At 46.9% G+C, this 24,533-nt stretch overlaps 1 protein-coding gene across 9 annotated transcripts in view; it reads right to left on the bottom strand.

The window, feature by feature from the left end:
• The window catches only part of PACS2 (phosphofurin acidic cluster sorting protein 2), a 78,039-nt gene that overhangs the window by 13,003 nt on the left and 40,503 nt on the right, over positions 1-24,533 (bottom strand). For 3 of the 9 annotated variants that reach the window (XM_048312310.1, XM_048312312.1, XM_048312318.1), the window contains exons 8-20: positions 23,845-23,904; positions 22,444-22,601; positions 20,614-20,704; positions 19,854-19,931; positions 18,997-19,118; positions 18,370-18,502; positions 17,601-17,705; positions 16,008-16,114; positions 15,155-15,309; positions 11,729-11,839; positions 9,702-9,810; positions 7,835-7,867; positions 3,177-3,219 (exon numbers count right to left, since the gene is read on the bottom strand). In XM_048312310.1, coding sequence (XP_048168267.1) covers positions 3,177-3,219; positions 7,835-7,867; positions 9,702-9,810; positions 11,729-11,839; positions 15,155-15,309; positions 16,008-16,114; positions 17,601-17,705; positions 18,370-18,502; positions 18,997-19,118; positions 19,854-19,931; positions 20,614-20,704; positions 22,444-22,601; positions 23,845-23,904 — 1,305 coding nt within the window. The remainder of the gene's footprint in view (positions 1-3,176; positions 3,220-7,834; positions 7,868-9,701; positions 9,811-11,728; positions 11,840-15,154; positions 15,310-16,007; positions 16,115-17,600; positions 17,706-18,369; positions 18,503-18,996; positions 19,119-19,853; positions 19,932-20,613; positions 20,705-22,443; positions 22,602-23,844; positions 23,905-24,533) is intronic. The other 6 variants (XM_048312311.1, XM_048312313.1, XM_048312316.1 and 3 more) reach the window with 4 other exon arrangements.

Here is a 24,533-nt window from a genome sequence, read left to right as displayed (position 1 = left end):
CAGCTCTGAACAGCCCATCAGCTCCAAGCTATGGCAACTACAGGGCCTGTGGCACCTGTGGGAGGAAAAAGGGTCATAAATATCCCTTCAGCACTGCTTTGATACACCTGCTAATTACAGACACACTGCTTCCATTGCTCAAGAGCAGCCACTGCCAGGGTGCGGCATACTTGGGGTTTGTTAGGAAACCATAGAAGCAACAAAGCACAGTTTCTGATCAGAGTTTTCTATTCTCTAAACAAGGGAAGTGTCCAACAAAGAAGATAAAGCCCCTAGCAAAGCCTCTGGAGGCAGACAAACCACCACATGGACAGGTCAGAACGATCCAAATGACACTGTAATAAGGGTACAAATGTGTGTGGCCAACCACCAGCTAGCACATTAAGATTAATGGTAAATGTCACTGGCAATAATTTGTGGAACAGAACATGCTGCAAACAAACTCCTGAGAACACACTATGCCTCGAAAGATAAACTGGTCCTTGGTGATACAAAAGCAGAGACCTTCTGTAGTGATAATCTGGTATGATACACAGGGATCATTACTCTTAACACTGCAGAGAAGAGACCCTTTTGAAGGTCCTTAAGAAACCAGGGCTAATGTCTGCCCTATACAAATGCTGACAAATGGGAAAGAGCTGCAAAGGGAGCTCAGGTCAATAAAACCTGCTTTAGAATGAGAAATGATGTCACACAGACTGTGTAGTTTGAAAATAGAAGGTCATTAAGTTCAGACACGACCATGTCTGGACCACATCTCTAGGGAGCACATTTCTGTAATATGGGATCCCAAAAAAAAAAAAAAAATTAATTATTAGAAGCAAAACGCTTTGCAGAGTTTGGAGAGGTATGCTCAGCAGTAGATCTTGGAGAGTTGTCAGGCTCTCTGGTGGATTCTCATGGTGGATGCAGGCTTGGAAAAGCCATCACAAATTCAGCAGTGTGTGCACAGGCTTCCTGAGGGGCTTGGGAGAAGGAGGCTGTAGCTCAGTTTGGCCAGTCTCCATCCAAAGGGCAACAAATCAGGCTCTGGAGTGCAGCAGCCATTTGTGCTGTATGTGTTAAATGCCAAGACGATGTTTCACAGACTGTCACTGGCTGTGAACAAGAGGAGCAGAGTTAAGGAAGGGACAAGCAACACAGAAAACTGCCTGCAGCCACCTTGATCTGCAAGCCAGACAGGAAATCTCTTCTGGCCTTTTCCTCCTTGTTGGCTGACTGAAGATGCTGAAGTTCAGACACATGGGAAGAACACAAGTTTAAACACTTTCCCTTCCCTCCACTCAGGGAGGTGCATGAGAACACTGCAGTTCCAACATGCCTCCATCCAGGGAAGTTGCAGCAGCCAGCCCCCTTTCCCTCCAGAAAGAGGCACATCCTGTTAACTCTCCTGGCAACTGGCTGTCAGCCCAACGCAGCTTGACCCTGGCTTTTGCAGCCGTCTGGCTCCCTGTGAGGCTCCACTCCCACCACTTTGAGCCCAGCTGAGCAGCACAGCACTGCTCTGCTCATTTCTGGGTCAAAGACTGCACAATCCAGCTGCAGGACATCAGGTTTTGCACCCCAAAAGCCAAGAGTGCAGCCAACATCAGGAGCTGCAAACCCAGAAGTTGCTGGCTCTCTCCCTTGTCCAACAGCTCTGAGCAGGCTGCACCTGAGGGAAACAGCCTCAGTGTTCATGTCCAGCCTCAGAATTTGTGAGACACCTGCAACTGGCTTTTCAGTCTCTTCAGATGTGTTTAATGGGGAATTACTGTGTCAGGAATGCTTCAGAATCAAGAGCAAGCAGCACTGACTTGATCCTCATCACCAGATGACTTAGGAAGTCAGTCTGTGCTTTCAAGGCAAGATTTTTGGGGGGGGGTTGGCAACATTATATACACAACAAAGCCGTTCACTGCAACAGTTCACTCTTCCACCACTTTCAGGTAATCAAATCCAGATGGAAAAGCAGTACTAATGTGAGGACAACAATCATTTTAGAGCAACTGGATAAACATTCTGAGCCCCATTTGCTTGCACATAATAAGAGACTAAATCAGTCCTGAAGAAAAGCTTGCAGAGCCCAACAACAGTCTGGGATGTTCCAAGTCCTCTGGGCTTTTCACATTACTGGGAAAGGTGAAATAGCTGTTTTCTAAGAATAGTTCATCACTAGAAATTGGAGTTCATACAAGCTCCCAGCAAAGCTCATCAGCAGGGAACAAATTGGGTAGATGTGTCTGTCCACTTTTGCAGAAGGCATCTCTTCTTCAACAAACAAAAGTAGATTGTCATCTCAGGAATACTGCAGAGAGAGACTCTCACTGTGAGGAGACACCAGAGTGAAAGCAGGGTCAGCCTGAGGGCAAGAGAGACTAAGCTCTTTAAATGCCTTGGGATTTCAGATTAGCTCTGACGCACCCTCGGACACAAAGGGGACGCGCACATGTCAGCTTCACACAGAGCAGGCACAGCAAGGCCAGCATGCCAGAGAGAAGCTACAAGACAGCAGCACAAACTGGGAAGAAGACATCCAAGAGCCGAAGAGCAGCCAAGGCATTTCTTGTGGCCAATGACTTTACACCCAAAACTTAACAAATTGAAGAGCATGATCAAATAAGGGGAGGGAAGCTAGAAAAGGCAAAGAGCACAGTGCACAAAATACACTGACAGAGGAACAAACACAGCCCTGACCAGATACTTGGCACTTGGCACCTCAGATAGGAACACTTAAGGACAGGAGGAAAAACTAGGGACTACTGTCCCAAATACATAACAGCAGTATAAATCATGTCCCTGCTGGGATGTACTCTCTACTTCCCAGGAATAGATGGGATACTAAGAGGATGGGAGACCATTAGTGACAAGCATGCTGAGGACTGACACTGGAATAGCAAATTTGGCCAAAACAATCAACCAGGGCAACGCTGGGCACAGCATCCCTGTGATCAGGTTTCCAAGGACACATCACATTCCTGTCCGAGGAGTAAAATAAACCCTGTAGTTTGCTGAAGTGTCTTAGAGGTTTGCTTACATATCAGGCAGCTGCATCCAACCATCAGATTCTCACGCTGATAATCTGCCTTGGAGCACCCAATGGCTTCTGCTCTACTCCAGAAACCTGTTAAGTTTAGGTTAACACCTGTGAACATATTCGAGCTTGCTTGAGACAGCACAACCATGGTAACACTCACCCCGACAAAGGGAATGAACTTCTGTGAAGACTCTTCGTCAGGGCTAAAGGCAAAGAGAAGAGAGTTGTTAGCAGCTTGCCTGCACCCCAGGCACCATACTCACTCCATACGTTGCATTCCAGCATGCAGCAGGGACGGACAGGATGCAAGCGCCAGTCCCACGCTCCTCTCAAGGCCCCCTGCCAGCACTAAGAGCCTGCACGGGAGGGAGGAGCACGCAACCTATGGCACGTCTGGGGGAGAAGGGCTCTGCCTCCCTCGCTCACGCTCCACAGAGAAACATGCTTGAATGGCATGGCAGTCATCACAGACAAACGGCCTCCTACTGCAAGGAAATGGATCTGTGCCACAACAACACGGAGAACTGGGTGTTACTTACTAGTACCTGAGGCGCTCTGCACGCACGGCCTCCAGGCGTCCCCCCCGTGGAGCCATGTGCCATAGCTTGCACATCCCGGCACCGCCAAAGCAGTGGCCCTGCCGCAGGTTACAAGCCGTGACACGTGGTTATTGGTAAAGCACCAGCAAGGACGTGCCCTCACGCTCACACGCACACTCACACACGCTTCCTGCCGCTGGGAGCTCGCAGGCCCTTCCACAGGCACACCGGAGAGGTCGGGCACCAGGGCACACAGCAACAGCTAAACCAAGCTGAACAAAAGGCACACCGTGTCCCAGAAACAGCTGGAGACAACACTACACATGTTTGGAAAGCCCCTCTTGATCTGGGCCCTGCCCAGGGTTCAGAAACCAGAGGGTGGAGAATGGCCAGCAACGAAGGCCACAGCCAAACCTAGCAGGAATTAAGGGGAGACTCGACAAAGATGAGGAGGAAGAGCTGAGTGAGGAGGAAGGCAGGCAAGAAGGGCCTGCAGAGCCACTGCTCCCTTCAATGGCAACAGAGATTAGAGATGGACCCACAGGGTGAGGAGAAGACCACAGGAGCACATCCACATGTTTTCAAGGAACTATGGTTCAGCAGAGGGAAGTGACTGCACAGGCAAGACACACATTTCTCAGTGACTGAGCACAGGAAACAGGTAGGAAGCAGACAAACACTGAGACTTCTCATGTTTCTCTTCCTGTGCATCCCCCAGTGGTCAAAAAAAAACCATCCAGCGTTCCTTTCATCCAGAATTTAGCTGGGAGTAGCATAAATACTGTGGGTATTTCTGGGCTGTTTCCAGCACTGACCAGAAATGCACCAAATGCACAAAGGTTGTTCATCATTGTGTGATCAGCACAGGTTGGACACTTTCCTCTAAGCCCCATGGAAAGAATGACATAAAACTGCAGTGACTCAGCCAGAGCTCCCTCGTGGTCCAAAGCAGAACATGATTTTGCAAACAGCCTCTCACTTTGGTTCGGCTCTGCTTATCCATCCTTAAAGCAAAGCCAGGGCCTTTGCTCCCTTCCTACCTCACACCCTCAGGCACTGCACCTTCATGGGTCTCCTGAAGCACAGGACCAAGTCCCTGGTTCCGTGTTGGAAGGCAGAAAGGTCACATCTTTGCAAACACAGCTGCAGGTCCCCAGCAAACACATCTCCTACGAACACGACATTTCCAGCTCCAGTTTTGCAAAGGGAAAAGAGAAAACCACAGAGCTGTTGGGAGAGGCACAGAACAGAGGCTCAGTTCTCTTCTCTTTCGTTTAGTTCCATGGGCTTGATGGCTGGCAGAAAGTGAGTTCCACTGACCAAGTGAGGGAAGCACAACAGCCACCCAGTCATCTCTCAGCTACTACTGCATGGGTTTGCTCCGAGCTCTGAAAAAACAAACCATGCCCAATTCCAGCATAAAACTCATTCTCATTCCCCCTGGGAGCATTGATTCCCACTGCGGAGAGCTCAGGGGCAATTCTGAAATACATCGTTTGCTTCAGTCACCATTTATCACCGCTCACAATGATGCACAGGCTGTTCCTGAAGCAATCCAGCTGGATTTCAGCTCAGCTAGCCTAGTACTGTCACATGTCCTCTTGGGAACTCTGGTCTTGCACATGTGTCTCTGAAAATGCAGCTTATCAAAACAGCTGCTCTTCACGTGGATGGAAGAAAAGACCATGCTTGTTCTTCATTTCCTCCTTCATGCTCTTCCCAATTTTTGTTCTTCAGGATCTCAAGATCCCAAAACATTAATTCAGAATCCTTTTACCTTGGTAACAGCTGCTTTGATTCGTCCTCCTACCACAGCCCTGCAACTAAAATATCTCCCATCTCTGGAAAGGCAGCTTCCCCTCATTACCTCAGCTGCACAGATTCCCAGGCTGCAGAGGGTTAACCCCCACATGCCCAAGGCTTTTTTTTACCCACAGGGCTTCTGAAGGCCCTGGTACCTCAGCTGTAACTTAAAGCCAAACCTGGCCCCAGTTTGTGATTTGTAGCAGTTATTGATGTGTCATCTCTCTAACTAGGAGGGTCTCAGGCACTCCCTTTATTTCAGTCAGGTCCTGAAGGAGGCAACAGGAAAGAGAGGAGTTCTATCACTGAAGGACTAGCAGGACTCTAGGCCATTTCACCCCAGGCAATCCAAGGCTTATCCATGCAATCCAAAACCTCTCCAAGGTTTATCTATGGTATGAAATCTGTCCTGCCCACTGGGCAACTCCAGCTGTCTGCTGGCTAACACTGTCCTGGTTCCACCAGGGTCAAACCAAAAGGGGACAAAGCAACTCCATGTCCTCACAACACATCAGAAGAGTCTCCTCTCAGCCTTCCCAAACACCTCCTGTCCAGCACTCTTCACATTGCTATGGCAGGTTGGACATAGTCAACAGGACACCCATAATTTCTTGAGCTTTGACTCTCCTCTGCTGCACTCCTGTTGCATTTCCAGCAGCTGCCCAAGGAGTTTCCTGCAGTAACCAGCCAGATAACGTGGGCTCTGCTGAGCCAGAGGCGGGACCGCGGCCCTCTTCACCAGCCGTGTTCACGTTCAGCAACTGCTGCAGGGTGTGTTTGAGGAGAAGCACCCAGAGCAATGACCCGGACTCTGCTTAGCCACTGCCCTGCAGGGCCTCTGAGACACACAGCAGGCAGAAAGAAGTGTAATCCGTGCTTCCGACTGCCCAGGAGCCCTCCAATCCAAGGGAACTGGGAGCAAGAGCTGGGAAGTGGTCCCAAAAGCTTTTGGTAAACACATAACCAGGCAGGCAGTGATCCAGCCCTTGCCCTGACAAGTGAATAGTGCTGCCACTTCCAACAGCCAGGCTGCTCCCCAGATTCATGCAAGGGCTATCCAGAAGCCACATGGCATGAGCTGAACTGTGCTGGGCACTGAATTACAGTGGGTGACGCCAGCCCAGCAGTCCAGCTGCACTGGGAATGAGTGCTGAATCTCAGACCTCAAATACCACAGGGTTTCTTTCAAGAAAACAATGCAGAGAGACATGCCCCTCCTAGTGAGAGGCCCAACCCTGTCCCCATGGTCTCAGGTCCCCAGGTGTTGCCTGGATTGCACTGTTCCTTCACAATTCAGTAACCAGGACTTCTCCCAGAGCCCACAGATAGAGTCAGTCACCCAGTGTAACTCAGAGGAACTGCAATGGCACTCCATTTCCTTCTTGAACCCCTTTCCTCATTGCCAGCCCCCCACTTTCAGGTAAGGTCAGCAGATGCTCCAGAAGACCAGGACAAAGCTTTGGCACCATTGCAGTCCATCACAGGCAGTACATGCGCCAACCTTTGCCATGACAAACAGAGCAAGGGCACGGGAAGGGAGCAGGGTCAGTCAGAATAGGGACAGCTGGCAAGAAAGTTATAAAGCAGCTCATCACATACAGCTACATCCTAGAGACTGGCTTGGCTTTCCTTGGACCACTAGGGCTTGTTTAACAGAGCAAATGCCAGGGTTCTGAGAGATTTCTCTTGCAATGAATTTGTAGGTAGCGCTGCTTGTTTCTACCTGGACCACTGCCTTGAAAACTGGCCTTGGAGAAGCCACTCACCTCTGGCCTCAAGGGAGAGGGAGTTGCAGTAACTTTGTGTGCTGAGCACAAAATAAACAATGTCCAATAAGCATATGATTCAAAGCAGGGGACCCTGCAGAGCATGGAGGTTTTGGGGGCAGCTCAGAGAGCACAGCTCCACTGCTAGCATACATCTGTCTTCTCTTTCTTAAGCTCAGAGAAGTCCCATATGTTTGTCATACCCTGCCAGTAAGAGACTAGTCCTCAAATTTTTGATTACAGGAAGGAGATTTGCTGGTCTGCACTTGGTCTGCACAGCTGAACCCCACCCTGAGCCCCTGAGTGGCACCTACAGCACTCCAGTTCCAACAGATGGGAACTGAAAAGCCTTTTCTCAGTCCTGATCCTTCTGGAGCTACACTGTTATCTTCTGATGGCTAAGGGAAAAGGTAAGAAAAAACCTCACCTTCTCCATGTTGTACTGCTATAAGCTACTCTCTCAACAACTCCTTCATTCCCACTCAGTCTACATCCTGGGAACCCAAATGTGTGGTCCAAAGGCACAGCAGTCATTTTCAACTAAGCATTCTGCCAGCAGATGCCATAGTTTCAAAGCAGCGAGCAGAACTTAACCTAAAGCACAAACTGTGCATCCCAGACCCGCAGGAACTGTTAAACAAGGCACAAAAGACCAGTTCACTGGGAAAAGAGATAGGAGATGGGAGAGGGAACCTAAAAGGAACTGATACCTTATGGTAAAATCAAAATGAAAGCTCTTTTTCCTTTTCAGGAAGCAACCAAAGAAAAAGACAAACGTGTTATTATACTTACAACAAAGCGATGCATTTGTTTAGATAGTGCTAATGGAGACACAATTTCTGTGTTGTTTTTGACAATACCCTCCCTAAGCTGCTGCCAATGACAGAGACCCCCATTCCTAAAGGAAGGCACACAGGCGACAACTGCCCATGCTGCATTGGAGAGCCTGTTCCTCTGACTCACTCTCATGGGGTACTGACCTGAAAGCAGAAGTTATTTTAAGGCAGACACACAGAAATACTGAGAGATTGCAGGCTATGCCAGAGTCTGACTATGAGTTTCAGCAATCTCTCTTCCCAATAACCTCCTAACTTAAAACTATGAACAGCTTCAGGCATGGTACCAGTGTCCAAAGGGTGTAAAACCCAAATGGATCAGACCAGCTTGGTAAAGCTGTCCTGCACACTGCTGGGAGGGGTAAGAGCAGGGCTTGCTCAAATGCATTTCAGATTTTTCCAACAAGGTGCTGATTTGACCTTTCTGGACACATTAGAAACTCAAAATGTTTAAATGTGCGTTAATGACAAAAATGAAGCTGTAACAGAGTGGAGAGGGCAGTGGAAAGCAGTGCAGAACCCAGCACCTGAATGGTGCAGAGAAAGAACCAGGCAGCTCAGAAGGGGCTCACACTGCACTGGGGTGTCTGATCTCCCTGCTGGTAACTAAGGTAAGCCTTCACACCAAAAACAAAATGGAAAACTGAAGGCAAGAGCTTCAAGTACTCTGTAGGTCTTTAAATTTCATCATAATGTTAACTTTACAAAGTCCACAAATACATGAAGAGACTAGACTAGTCTCTTACTTGACTTGTCAGTCTGGAAATACAGGAAAAACACGTAGAATGGGTGAAATTTCACTGAATCATTTCTGCACAGTAATGTGAGAGCAGACACAGGAATGGAAAAGCAATATACAATGAGAATTTCCAAAAAGGAGGGAAAAAAGTGACTCTACCCACAATTTTAATTTCTCCCAATTCTTAGGCAAAGGAGACACCAATGAGGGATGTTAATGGAGCAAAAATGAAAAATCAAATTGAAGTAATTAACAATTAACAACATCCACGCCTCATAGGGATTTTCTGGTCCCTAACTGAGAAAACTCACATGAGCTGAGTTCAAATCTATTGTTCTCCTCTGTCCCTTGGCAACAGTGCTTCTCTACCCTTCAGTAACAGTTACTCTTCTTCCTGGACCCATGGCCACAGGAGGCCCTACATACTCCTGAATCTTGTTTTCAGGCCCCAATCCTCCCTCCTACAGGCTACTTATTCCTTAAGAAACGTTGAAATAAAACCCGCTGAATGTCAGCCCTCCTCAGCAGGAGTCCTGATATCTTGCAACTGCCAATCAACAAGGATTTGTGTCTCCTGCAAGAAGCTCTGCTATTTACACTCCAAAAAGAAAGGGGCTTAGTTCCCTAAATACCAATGTAAAAAGGTCAGGTCTCATGGAAGACACTTTGTGGGGGAATGTCAAGGTCCAGTCTTACACACGTAAGGTTGCTGTGGTTAGAGATCTCTGGAACCTAAGCACACAGAATCTGTCCATCACCCATCCTGCTTAGCCCCCATTTCCCCAAACCACTTACATCTTCAAAAAAAAGAATCACTGCACTTAAAGTAGCCCCACTGCTGTGGATTCACTGAGTGGGACACATCACTGGGTACAGGCTACCGTGAGGCTCCCAAGGATTTTGCCGTTTGGAGTGCTTTTCAGACTGCTGGCATGACACGAGAAAAGCACTTTGCTTTCAACCTGGCTCATCCTGGGAGCCAGCAGGACGAGGGGGACATACCTTTTCTGTTTGTACGTCAGCATGGCTTCAGCAATGGGCAGCTGGTGTGCACAGTTTGCCCCTGCTATGTACTGCGTTATCCGGGACACGACGTCAGGTGCTTCCGAAACTGAGGGAGAACAGAGGGAAAAGCATTGAAGTGACTTCTTAGACCACTGCCAGTACTGTCCTCCATTTGCTGATGGTGCCCAGCCAGCTGCATTTACACTACCTCTTGCACAGGAAGCTCTGCCTACCCCGGAGCACAGTAAAGCTGAATCTGTACACAGCATTTCTGACTGAAGTGTCTCTGGTCTTTTAGATTTGTTAAAAGCTTTTCTTTGTACCCGCCCAGAGCCAGCTTTAGACTTTTTCACACCTTGACTGCAGGTATCTGCTGAAGAAAGTGCCTGGCCATCTCTCTCAGGTGAGCTGCTCTGCTCACACCAGCACTGAGTTACCTGCGTTTCTAACGGACTCATGGCCTTGCTGAATTGACCAAAAAGACTGAGGGACACACAAGGGTAGGACAAGCACAAAGATCACATGTATTTGTGAGATCGTAGTTGATTCAAGTTGATACAAAGACATTTCCCAAATGCCTTCCATATTTCTTTGGTTTCAATCAAAGAGCCTCAACTGTGAGATCACAGGAACACAAGTGGCTTTCACCAGACACTTCCGTACCTTATAATGGACATTTTCACCCAGACTCTTTGTATTTGAACAGTGAGCTGGTAAGAGCTGGGATTCTCTGCCAGATCATCTTGTGCCATCACAGAGTTTCTGTGCAGTTGCCACCACACAGACAAAAATGCAGAATGTACAATGTCTGTACTGTACAAAAATGAGGTGAAATTTTCCTCATAGCATACAGCATATAAGCAAGTAAGGAACAGATATGGCTCTTGGGCTGGATTTCTATAGGTAATGAAGTATTCCTAATTCAGACACAAAAATCAAGTCTGTATTGTAATTTTTCTGCATTTTCAAGTGCAGCAAGGAATTAAAGGAAACCAGTTCCATATACCAGTTCTTGCATGAATTTAGGATTAAGGGAAAGTGTAGGTTAGGTGGTACACTAGGAAATTTCTAGTCCAGCCTCCTGCTCCAAACTGGGCTGACCACCTTCAGAACAGGCTGCCCCGGGCCTTGTCCAGCCATTCCCGCATCTGCTGGAAAAAGCTCTGAACAATTACAGTGAAGAGGTCTCTCTCTTCCTCTCATGGATAGAGGACTTCCAGGAGCATCCTGGGAGTCTCAGGAACTCTGCAATTCCACCAGGGAGAACTACACTGCAACCTCCTCACACTCACAGTGCTACACAAACTCCAAAGCTTTTTCCTCCTAATGAAATTTCCGTATGGGCAATGCTGCCCACGACAGCATCAAATCTCAAGCCTTCACGTAGCCCTCAGTGTTTCAAATCCTCCTTTCTCCTGTTTCTTTCTGTTCTTGAAGAAATGGAGGAAGAAACTGTAAGCATTAATATTTTAAACAAATTAGTACTTTAACATGAAGTAAGGCTTTAATCTGGCCTAGAACAAACTCAGATCAGAATAGGAACTTGTTGGTCTGACCTAGGGCAACTCCCACTTGTTACCACACTGGTGAAGAAGAAAATTCTTTAATGAGAATGTTTTCAAGTCTGCTTGAAAGATCTGCAGGATCTTTCTCACACACAACTAACAGAAGTTAATCTTCCCAGAGCTTCCAGTTTTCCAAGCATTTTAGGCTGCACAGTTCCTGAAGGAAAGCAATGTACTGAAGTTGGTAGCGAGACCTCCACATCAAAGAACAAAGCAGTAGGTACGTAAGAACAGCATGACTCAGAGGCAGCTAGTTAGTGCCTCTGGGAGCCAGTAACTGTTTGCAAACCACCATGTGCAGGACTTAGAAAGGTCAGCATCTGAAATGAGAATGTGGTGGAGTGAGGCGAAAAGAGGAACAAAACCACTTGTCTGCTTCCTCTTGTATTTACTTGACCTTTGCTAAAATTACTCATTCAAGCTTTTCATCCCACACAGGCCAGACAGACAGAGTCTTACCAGTGGTCTGTGCTTCAAGTTTGTTGAACAGATCTCTCCAGGCTAGATCTTGGAAGAAGTTGTTGTATCTATAATCTACAGACCCCAGATACTTGGCCACTGGATGAGAGCCTAAGAAAGAAAGGAAAACATGACAGCTGCTCTTTCCAGCACTGAACACAAGTGTAACTCCAAAATCAAAACCACAGTATACACCCCAGAAATAAACTTCTTCAATTATAACCAGGTCATTTAGTCCAGCTTATCTCTACAAGAGCATGCAAATAGACTTCCCAGCACAGACTGCTTCAACACACTGATATCTTTCACTTGACACTTCCCCTCCCAACAAAATAAATTTTAAAAGGCCAAAGAAAACAGGACTGGGAAACTACCGAGGAAATAAATTATTTGGAAGGCACAAAGGCCCTACAGCTCTCCATGTCAGTCTCTCAGTTTTGCAAGCAGCTTTCCCAAACAGCCCTTCCTGCCCACAGGCTGCACCACAGCCAGGCCACCTCTGCCAAGAGGGGCCAGACCCGTTCCTCCAAACACCATTTGCACCCCACAGCTGTTTTGCAATGTTGAGAAGAGGCAATTGCCCCCAAGCAGGGAAAACAACACAGGGAGGCTTGTTTAATCTGTGGAGAAGGGCTATAAGCTCAATAAATATGCTGCAATTTGAGACAGAAAACAGAGCCCAAGGATTACAGTACCCAGTGAGTACTGGCATATGCATCAGGTCCCTGCTTACTCTAGCTGAGCCTTGTGGCTCTGCTCCTCTGTGAGCATGGACAGACCTCCTTGCAGAAGCTTTGGGTGTCCAGCCTCCAGCCCTGCATGGAGATCTGACTTCACAATTACACTGAGCAGGACAGGGAAGATGCTCAAGTGACAAACTCTGCCCTGGGAGGTGGCAAAAACTTGCCACCTTCATTTTAGGCCATCTGTGTCCTCAAAACAGACAACCTCCCCCTAGCAACTATCTCTACAGTCTTTGAACACAGGAGAAAAGGTGTGCCAGGATCACCCTTCCCAGTCACCACCTGGCAGTCATGGTCAGCAAGAGTCCTGTACATTTACAGTCAGCCATGAAGTAGCCTCAGAGCTCCTCTTAATAATCACATTATTTTCATCCTTCCTGCAGACCAAATTCTCACATCAAGCCACACTTCCAGTGGCTGCAACAATTGAGTCATCAGCTGGTAACTGGAAACCTGACAAATTCTTTCAAGACGACCCCAGCTGCTTAACTGTACTCACCATGGTCCAGGAAAGTTCTGGTGGGAAAAAACACCCCCCCAAACAATAAACCCACTGTCTCAGCCCTCCCAACCTCCAAGCTAATTTCCAGACTTCAAAGAAAGGTTAAAGCAGGAGGTCCCTCTGAGCTCCCCTCAATGTCATTAGAGACTGGAGCCTAAGTTCTTCCCCAGCCCCTCCTGATCATGGCTCCTTTCACACCCATCATTTCTTCTGCAGTGGAGCTTTAAACAGTGCACACAGCACAGCTCTGCACCATGTACTGGAGAAGCTTTCCCATATGCTGGGAAAACACACTGCACATGACAGATGCAGTTGGAAACAAGCAATAAACAGGAAGTCTCCCAAGAAGTTCTATCCATGGGAGCTATATAAAATGTTAAAATACCCCAAACAGCCAAAATAACCCCCAACATTTTATTTTCCCCTTTTCAGTTGTTCATACAGTGTTTAGACATCAAAAGAGTCTTTCAGCCATAGAATCAGTAGTGTGAAGCAGGACTGAATCTCCCAGTACAAATGTTTACAGACACTAAGCATTTCTGATTGCTAATAAACCACTGAAGGTTGACCCTTCTGTTATTGGAGTGCGTAGTTGTGGATTTAGAAGGTAAAACCATCCAGAGAAAATGTCCACCAGCCCTAGTTCAAAGGTATTGCTAGCAGCAGAGAGGCTTTTCCTTTAAGACATTTATGGCATGTTCACCATTCTGTCTTTGGTGCTTTTTCAATTGTCAGAAATGAGAGGTTGCTCCTCAATCACTTTAATGAACTGCCAGAGAGCTGGCCAGAAATAAGCACTTGATCTGATCAGGAAATACTGCAGACTTCTACGGAAAAGGTCCTGTTAGAGAAGTTTCTATATTTAAAGTAGATTTAAAAAGAATTCACAGTTCTAAAGCATTTCATTATCAAAGTGCCTTGTTAATTTTTTTCTTTTTTGATTACAAAATGAAGTCTTAAGATTAAAAACCAACCCAAACCCACACTAGCTGAATCTTGTGTTTCACTTTCAAAGAGAGAGCATTTTCAGATCATTAAAAACTGCAGGACAGAAAACTCTTCTTCTGAGGCCAGAAGACAGTCAGCAAGTGAGTACCAAAGTCTCAGACACAGACTCTCATTCAAAGCACATTTAACCTTGCAGAATTTTTTTGTTGTTTTTACTCCCTAAAGAGCTCTCTCTTTTGTTCCTGCCAACCACTTTGGAAACTAAATGCCTTTTTTTACAGAAGGACCCAGCTCTTTTCCTCGGCCTTTTTTATTTGACTTTTGCAAATGCCACCACTGAATGGACAGCCTGACCCCAGTGTTTATAGTGCTGGGCAGCAGCTTCTGATTCCTACAGGAACTGCCATCAGCTGGTCCCAGACTTAGAAAACTAGAAAATACTGGCAAAAAGTGCTTTTCAGGTGTTCTGTTGCTTACATCACTTAAGTGCTCTGTCCACACAAGCCAAGCCCTGGACCACACCAGCACTGCCCAGATGTCCCTGCCCACAGCACCAGCGACTGCCCTGCTTCCCAGGCCTTGCCACTACAACATTCCTCATGTTTCTGACTACAACAAGACCCCTGGTGTTGTCATCAGTCCACTCTACTTCCCTCACCACACGCAATCCAAGCTGGGTAATTTTCCAGCCAGGCAGGCTTGTTGAGCTGCTGAAAAGGCAGAGATAAAGTGTTGGAAAAGAGAGGGAAAAACCTGAGGAGACCAGCACGTAAAGAAAAGGTCAAAAGATGCATGTGATCCGAATAATCTAAATTCTCAGCAGTTTCAGAGCCTTTAAAAAATTTCCAACCCCTCCTCTATGAACATTTTCTCAGTCAAGCCCAGGGAGGCCAGAACAGTTACTGCTTTGGGAAACACAGTTCCCACTGAATTTAACATTTCAGCCAGAGAAAGGGCGTCTAGAACAACATTCTGTGCATAAGAGTCTCCCTGTATGGGAAGGAAGTACTTAAACCCCTTGCTTCAAAGAGAAGGCTTACAAGCAGACTTTGGCATCAGCAACTTACAGATGAAATTCAATCACGCCAAGAGCAGCAACACCAGCACTACACAATAGTACAACATTTTGCCTCATTTAACCTACAGCCAAAGCTCCAGAAAGGCTTCTCCTGAAGGAACACAGCAGATTTCACCCATTCACCTTTCCATGAAGAAACACCATTCCTTATTTACCTAGAGGGATGATCAGAAATCTCATGTAGCCGAGCCAGTCGGGGGTTTTGTGAGACAGCTGCTCTACAAAGAGCCTCAACACAGCACTGAGGTAATTCTGGGCTCCTGCCACTGCAATTTTAATTGGGTTTGGAGGCTGCGAATTGCAGTTACAGCTAGACAGAAAAAGAGGAAACATATTTTTAATTGTGTTTTCAACCACATATTTCAGAACAAGCAGCAAAGAAAAACCCAACCTGGTTAATAATAATTACAGCAGAAGAGAGTTCGTTCAATACACAAGGCAATATTGCAATGATTCTCAGCAGCTTAAAACATTATTAATAAAATACAACATTCTTCAGTAATTTCTTAATTGGTCTCCTTGCTCCTTCTTTTGCACATTTTGATATTCTAAAGGGCTGGGATCAACTATCTAGGTTAGGATGTACCTACTAACTGCTGTGTCAGAGAACACACTCAGGTACCCACAGCCCTCAGCAGGTAAGTAGGGAGAGCCTTCAGGAACCAAGGAATTAATCTGGGAATTACTTGGAAGGGAGAGCAAGAACTATTTAAAACCCACTTATTTGTTTTGCATGCTTTACTGCTGCATTCATCTGACCTACGAGGCAGCCTCCAAAGCACAGTCTTTTATATTCACTGGTGTTGGTGACTTGTGTCCCCCCACACGAGGCAGAACAGCAGCACCATGCAGGGGTGGTGAGTGCTGAAGAGCCACACAATTCTGACTTCAGGAGAGCAGACAGGAAAGGTTTCATGCAGTAGTTGAGAAATAAACTCCCTGAGTCCTGGGGCACAGGAATTGAGAGGCTTTTAGGGCTGAGACAACACAAGCAAGATGAGAACTTACTATCTCTGTATCCTGGAGACAATTGTGCTGAAAGCTGCCTGAATATCAGCAGAGGAACATGTGCAGACCACTGGCAAGGTGTGCTTTTGCAAGACATCTGAAAGGTACTGAGGAGAGAACAGAACATTTTATAGTCCTTTATTTGGTACAGTTTGTCACTAGAAGAAAATGTGCCTCCCCCAACCTCCTGGGTATTCTCATATCCGTTCTTGGGCACTCTGCCTGTGTCTGATTTGCAGGTGATATGGCTATTTCACAAATGCCTCCTCCTTGCACAGCAGCCAAAGGGAAGTCCTCCTAGAAAAATGGCAACATCTTTTTGATAGACATAACACCATAACCCAAACACGGCAATGACAACTCTGGAATAGCACAGTTTTTACAGCCACAGAGGGCAGGGCAGCAGCAGCAGCCCATTCACCTCACAGACAGCACTGGGAAAGAGCAGACACTGTCTGCCTGCCTGCTTCTGGAACTGCAGTTGCATCTCTCTGATTCCAAATGGACTTACACAAATGCAGTGTTCTGTACACCCCTGAACACTGAAAAAAGGGAAGGGTGCTACCACACTCATGTTCCTCATGAGGGACTGTTTCCCCTCCATGCAGCTAATGGGGAACACACAACTCGGGTACACGTAATTATGGCATTCAGTAATTATCTCATACTCTCAATTTCTGCACTACTAATCTACACACCCCGGTCCACATCCTTCATGCCCTCTGATACTGCAGGCACAAGCTCCTAGAACCACTGGAAGATGATCTACATCTTCTGTCCATCTCTAGAAGGCATTTCTCTGTCTTCCAAGTATAGAGAAAGTGGAACCAGTAGCTCAGTTGGTATTTTTGCTCTCTCACAAATTGAGACCCTAGCTCTTCCAGAAGCAGAAAGCCAAACCAGACAATGTAACTCCACAAGCCTGGCACAAGTTCTCCAGGCAACAGCCACCCAGCACATATTCATTGGTCCTCTTCCATACATATTTTATTGCTTTCTCAGAGTAAGGTTCCAAAAGGAGCAAAATTTGTTCCAAACCCGTAACAAACTACTCCATGTTGCCAGCAAAAGAAAGTATTGCTCAGGGTTCTTCTTAAAACAACTATCACTCATGAAGGATGGGATGATTCCTGCAGTTAGCAATCACAAGCACATGTACATGGCTACAGAGCTGACCCGGAATATTTTCTCCTGTTCACCACCTATGCTCAGAAATCTCAGCCTAAACCACCACAAGGTCAGACCTCCCTGCTTCCTTTGTCCCAGTCTACCACAGTTTAGGAGGCTTTTGAGTGCAAGGATTTAGCTATTCCCAGTGTGCTGCTAACCAGAAGGAATGGCATTGCTTGGAGGAGAAAACACCTCTGTGGAAAGACTCAGGTGGCGAAGCTCTATAAGATCCCAGCATCTCCTGGCCAGATGAAATCCAACTTGTGGGCACTGAACACTCAGTATGCTGCGAGCCCCCATGCACCACCACCGCTCTTCCAAGCAGCGGAACCTACTTGGTTGGTGCAGAGCTCAAGGCCTGTCCATTCCTGAGGAGGAACAGCACAGGAGAACTGTGCTCCAGGTAATGTCTCCTGCCTTTACCTGGCCTTGCCAGTCAGATGTATTGACAAGAATGATGTTTTCTGGCAGCTGGTCGTCAGAAACCAGGATGTGATTTAGTTGATCATACACTGTTTTCCGGGGGATCTGGAAATAAAGACACAGAAAAGAGAACAGTAAGAGGTGTCATCTCTAACCACCAAGCCACCAGCTCCTGCTCTTGCAATCGATGAGGCGGCTGTGCATGCTGGCCAATCATCCCATCAGCAAAGGCACACTGGGCTGCGGGGACTGACACTGCAGCTTCTTCAATATTAGCCACCCTGGATTTGTTGGCCATTACCCTTTCTGCCATGCACTTTTACTTACATCACTTTATACCAACTAACAGTAGCCCAAGAATCTGAGATTCATAAAAGCCAGGAACAATCTCCTTTGAGGAGGGAAATAAATGAGTCCCACAGCTAACAAAAGCATGGCACATATGCTGTGCCCAAGTCAGTCCCTAGCAATCTGCCTTATTTCAAAGGAGTAATTCCTCAACACATCCCTATTCATTTCTCGTTCTAACAATCTGTTCCAGTGTTTTCAGTTTATGGCTGGCTGACAAAGCTACAAGCTGGCAAACCCCAGCAGACTGGATGGAAGATACCATTTTAGCCAAGACATAAATTCCCTCCTTCCTGAAGCTGCGGGGCCCAGTTCCTTCCCAGCAGGGACAGAGCTCGAACCAGAAGGAAAAGGACCACAGGAGACAGTGGAGAAGAGGAAAAGCTCTGAGTGGCTGGAGAGACAGCAATGCTATTCACACCTGTAAGTGGTGCCGGGTGTCTGGAGAGCGCTCATTGTCCAGGCTGTTCGCTCTCTCATTCTGTGGCCTCACCGGCTGCCTCTCCTTCAGGGATGTGCTTCTTCCCCGGCGCCCCGTCTGCTTCCCTTCAGACCTGATGGAGAGATGTGCTTACATTTCCAGAGCTGGCACAAATCTGAGTGAGATACAGCCCCCAAATCCCAATCACCCAGTCTGGCAAACTCAGTAATATCAGCAGAAGCACTGGGGAATTCTGCACGCAAATCTGAGCTAGCCTGAGACCTGCTAATGCTGCTTCTGACAGTGCACAGCGCACAGTTCAGCACATTCCCAGGAGTCCCAGGATGACTTCCACAGCCTATGCTAACACCCACACCACCTCTCTGCTACTGCTACACCAGCATAATAAGATCCAGCCAGGCAAACTGCAGTCACACACCCCAAAGCAGCACAGAGTACCTCTGAGTGTTCATTTATCAAGTGCTCGAGACCCATCACTTAAGTGCCCAAACATGAGGAGGGTGTCCTTGCAGTTTAGTGCCTTAAGGCCATCCTGACCAAATCCTAGCACGCTGTCCATGACTTCCTGAGCAGCTCTGCAGCAGGCACAGCGCTGTCCCCCTGTACCTGGTGGATGGGATGATGAGGGACTCTGTCTTTGTGATCTTCCCGCTGGGTGGGAGCTTCTCCACAAACACATCTGGAGTGGGGAGTTCAGCGTCCTGGACTTCAGCTTGCTGGTTAGACTCCTGCAAAAACACAGGGAACAGAGTCACCAGGAACAAACCCTCCCCTCTGTCTCACCTTGGGAGCTTAGCTCCATCTGGGGCACATTGAGCCTGCCTCTTCCAGACATGCTCCTCACTGCCAAAAGGGAGAAGCCAATAGTGGCTATCTGGGGCTCCCAGTTGCCAGCTCTGCCTCACAAGGGAGCTGCAGGTAGGAAAGGTGTTCAGATATGCTATTTGGAACAGGGACTCTCACAGATCAAAGCCAGGGACATGCCTCCTCACGCAATGCAGATTAATTCAGCTTACCCAAACGAACCAGCTAAGAGAGAAAGGCATGAGAGAAGTGTTACACACCCCATGTTCCCAGCAGAGCAACTTGAGCTTTGGGATTTTTCCCTCAGGACCAGCTTGATTTCTGCCAATTCAGCTTAAAGTAATACTTCTGTCTGATAAAATGAAACAGCCTGGAGCATCCTTTACATGCTCAGTAGCAAGCTTTGGGCCAGCCTTCCTCAGGCTGTTTGAACAGAAGGTCAAATAGAGCATTTCACCTGCAAAATGCTGAAAGACAAGAACCTCCAAACTAAGATGAGAAGGAAAACTCAGTGTTATCTTCACTGCAGCTGCAGTTACCCATGGAAGTTGTGTTGCATGTGCAGCTATATGGACAGACAGACGCATGCCACAGAATGCAGCCCACAGCTGACACACAAACTGACAGGAGGGAAGTCAATAAGTGCATTTTCAACTTACATAAGGGACAGTGTCAGAAACACTGTCGCCTGCATGTTTGGTTCCAAGACTCTTTGTCTTTTCAGGCACTTCTACCTGCTTGAGAGAAGAAAAATCCTCAGGAGGTTTAGCACCAAGCACAGTTTCCAGCCACACTCTCTGGGTCAGGCTGTTCAGAAGAGATGCTTCTCCATTTAAACATCACATAGCTCTGCAGGATGGCCAGCAGTGCTTCCTGGTCACACCAGGACTGCACACATTAGTGTGGGATGTGGCCAAGCTGATGCACAACACACAGTAGAAGCAATGAAGTGCCCTGAGATGGGACTGACACTTTATGCCCCTCCATGAGGGAATGGAAAAGCAGTTGAGCTGCCCCTGACCATTCACTGTCAGCCACCAGGAAAAGTATCCCAACAACAGTAAAGAAAAGCTTCCTCCACAGACTGCTAAGAAGACCCTAAAACTCCCAGGCAACACCTCCCATCCTGGCAGTCATTTCAGGCACATGGGAATCTGAAGCTATTCGTACCATCAGCAAGTATTCAATACATAACCCAAAGATGCACCCTTGAGTTAATACAATATTTGCTTTAAAAAGAAAACAAAACAAAAACCCCCAAACCCCCAAAAAAACAAACGTGTTTTCTTAGCAGAAAATTTGTATCTCTGCATCCAAGTCTTTGGAGGGAGTCAGAGAGGGTGCTATAATTTACACATGCAAATAGAGACAGTGCAGGTCTGTTACGTGCAGATAGGTAACACCTGAAATGTGACTTACAGGACTCGGTGGCTCTCTCTGGCTCCTGATGCTGTGGATGCTACCAATTTCTGTCTGAGAGCTGGAGTGTGACAGTCCTTCAAAGTAAGGTCTGAATAAGAAAAGTAAAACCCATTTCTTACTATCAAAAACACTGACAGGGCAAGTCCACCACATTCATAGCAAAGCAACACGACAGTTTCCAGAGGATCTTACTGCTCCCCAATGGTTCCAGTAAAACAGGCTACTTTTGAAAGGAGAGGAAGGTGTCCAGGACAGTAAGAGAAGCCAAAAAGCCCAGGGATCCCTGGATCTCGCTCTTGACTGACATACAGCAAGTAGAATTACTGCTTCCCCCCACACCCCAACACTCTGCTCCTGGGTAAGTGATGCTTGGTGCTAATATGCATTTTATTTGCAGGTTGCATCTGGATTTGGCTGCCAGCCCTAGGCTCCAATTACACATTTGTTCAATAAGGTAAAGTAGCACACACAATCAGATTGTGCTTCTACTCAAAAGGCAGCTCATCACATCAGGCTACAAGACTGAATTATAATGTAAGGCACTGATTTTTTGTTGTTGCAGGAAGAACCTGCCTATGAGCCATCAGCATTTATCACATCCTCTTTAAGATATGCACACAAGAACTGCACACAGGAAACTACAGAGTGTCTCCCCAGGACCAGACACATTAAGTTCTTACTCCAGCAATCACATATCCCAGAACAGTTAGCTCCTCAGCTCCAGGGAACAGGATATGAACTTTCAGTGTGCAAAGTAAAGCATTTTGGCTTGTTTCAAAGCAGCTGCTTACCACAAAACATCGCTTTTCAAATCCCTTCAAGGTAGGGCCTACCAACTGGTTGATATCTTGGGTTAAGCACCAAACACCTTTACAAGCCACCAGCCCTATCATTTACCAACACTGCCCCAGTCTATCCTTGACATCTTCTTGCTCACTGATACAGAACAGGTCATTCCAGACTCAGAATCTGTTCTTAGCCCAGTAAGGTAATGCGACATTAATGAGGATATTATGACACCTGGTAATTAGCAGATTTAGCAGATGCTGTACTGACCAACTGCAGTGGTCAGTGCCATAACTCTGTTTCAGAGCCATCAAGCACTGAGGGCCTGAGGATGCAACCACACACCAGTCAGAAGGATGAGTGCAGCTCAGTCTCATGTTCTCAGTCTTTATTGGGCAGAGATGTGACACAGCTCTGTTAGCTCAGGGCTCTGCATCTGCTCAAGACCCCAAGCCAGCAACCCCCAGCTCAGCTCCACAGTGCTGGGACTGACCCACACATCACTGCCCACACGAGCCCTTTAAAAACAGGCTTGAGCATATCAGCATGTGCTGTAGTCAATGCCTTTGGGCCCTGAGGAATTCATTTGTTTCCTGCAGCTCTGCTTCCTTAATCCCTGCAAAGACTCTCTTTCCACACAGGGTATTATTACAAGAAAGGTCTTTCCAGAAAGACAATGTGCCTTGTTCATCCCCTCCTCTACTTCTGCCTTCGCGTACATTACCTTCCTGTTTTTACTACCTCTTCAAAACACTGTGTACAGCTCAATTCTCTGCCTGCCTGCCACCAACTCCTTCCCCTGTGCTCAGGTGGCAGGGCAGCAGAACATCTGCAAAGGGAACAAGGAAGAACTGAGACTGAAGGGAAGTTAGACTCCACACACACAGCCTCTAGATCACAAACTGTCATTCCCATTCTAACACCACCATGTCAGGGGAAAAAACAGAGGGGAAAAAACAGCATGGAAGGGTGGGAACGACACCAACATCTGGCACTGTACACAGTCTCTCTCTGGCCCAGCATAAGCTGCCTCACACTTACTTTAACTTTGGCTTTGGAGTGCTCAAGACACTGTCATCATCCTCCATTTCTGGCCCACTGTCACTGGGATTCTCTATATCCAGCGTGTCATATAGAAGGTCCAAATCCTCCTCCACCTCTGGAACATGCTCTGCTGGGTCCTGCTCTGAATCCAGAACCTACTCAGGACAAAAACAGGTATCACCAACCCTTCTAGGAGCCAGACTGAGGAGCCTCCTAGGATTGCAGTACACCAGTCCAGGGAGGAAGATTCTATTCCTGGAGCTAGGATACTGTGTCCAACAGGAGCATTAAGTACATGAGAAATGCTTGTCTTGGATCAAGCTTGTCAGTGCCTGGTTAAGCAGGAGTTACATATTGGAGCAGGCATCCATGAGCATGCCATTTAACCATTGGTTATGTCCATTATTCAACCCTATTCTATAAACAAAGCTTTAAAAAGGCTCCAAAGGAGTCCCAGTTTCCTTAGAACCAGTACAAAATTCCAGTATTCCCAACAATGTAACCTGTCTTGGGTTTTACTGAACAGCTGCCCGGACACCTCGTGATTTGATACCCAAAAATGTCCACAGGAGGCGCCTGAAACCTGGACGAGGACCCGCCGCCACCGACAGGGCAAAGAGAACACACATACTTCACACTGAACTTGCACGGGTTGTTTCACATATACCCCGGAGCAAGCAGGGGCTGTGCCCAGGCCAGAGCTTGCTTTTTGGGTGGCAGCTCCAGAAAAGCAGCAGCTCGGCTGTCTGAGCCCTCAGCTGTGGGTGCTGACTCTGCCAAGCTAACTTGGGAAGAACAGCAAAGCTAACAGGACTCTTTGGAAGAGATAGGAAGCACGAGGAGTTACTCACTCTTACCCACAAGCACAGAGCCATGCAGCCAAACGAGAAGTTAACTGTTTTTGTATTATATACTTAATGTTACACAGGTTTCTTGGGTTTTGGATCTGTTTCATCCTTTTCAGCTCTGATCAAGCAGCTGACTCGTGGATCTGAGCTCCCTATCCAAGTTTTTCATGTCTTTCCTGCTTGTTCTAGTAAGGTGATCAAACAGGCTGGGATTTAACTTTGCAAGCAATATACACCATTTGGACTATTTGCCTTTGAACGGCTCAAAGATAATTTCAAAGCATTCTGCAAAACTAATGGGTATGCACATGGCTGCCAAAATCTGCTTTTGATAAAACTTCATCTAGAAAATGTTTGCTGACATTTAGAAATTGGCCCTCAAGCCTCCCTGCAAGGCCAGGGTGTAAGGAAAGGTCACATCCACTGTGGACTTGAAAACAAAATGAAGGGAACAAAAGGAAACAGGAGAGTGCTCCTGAAGACTAAAGCAAGATGCACCAAGCAGAGGGCAGCACACAAGACAGGAAGGTTTGCAGAATGAATTACTCACCTCATCAGACACTTTAAACCTCTTCAGCAGTGCCACAACCTTCTGTTTGAAGTTTTGTTGCTGCAAGTTAAAGACACTTTTACATAAGTAAAGCATTAAGTGAGCTGTTTTCTCCCAGTCTTCGAGAAGCCCAGACACATCTGACACTGGTGGCTACACTGCTGTTTCAAATCAAACAACACCCGGCACCACAGACCACCTCTCTGCTGTTCTTACACTGAAATCAGCTTTTCCACACCTATGATAATTTCATTCCTGCATTACCACAAACTGATAGGTCCCACTCCAACAAGCACTATAAATCTGAAAGATGGCACACTGCTTTTGGTTGGATAACAAATTTTATCTGCCAGATCACCTCCTGTACCTTTTTGATACGTTTCTGGAAAACACCTGACAATCACCTTTTCTGACTCTTAACAAGGATGAGCCAACAGAGACAACTATCCACTGACCCAGAGAACAAATACAATTTCTACCACCAAAGCATGGGAGGTTTTTTTGCAGGAGCTTGCATGGCAGGTTCATTTATTTCACTAGCAGCACTGGAGAAAGAGAAGTTGTGGCGCTTATCCATAGCACTTTCCCCATCATGCAAATGTTTCCTGAGCCATACTCCCAGATCCTGGACACAGTGGGAACCAAGTCCAAAACAACACAAGGCAAACTACTGCACTTCCTTTGTGTTT

The sequence above is a fragment of the Corvus hawaiiensis genome, chromosome 9, assembly GCF_020740725.1.
Source record: "Corvus hawaiiensis isolate bCorHaw1 chromosome 9, bCorHaw1.pri.cur, whole genome shotgun sequence".
In the NCBI taxonomy this organism is placed as follows: Eukaryota; Metazoa; Chordata; class Aves; order Passeriformes; family Corvidae; genus Corvus; species Corvus hawaiiensis.
The sequence above is the reverse complement of the archived record's forward strand: the minus strand, read 5'-3'. Positions and strand labels throughout refer to the sequence as shown.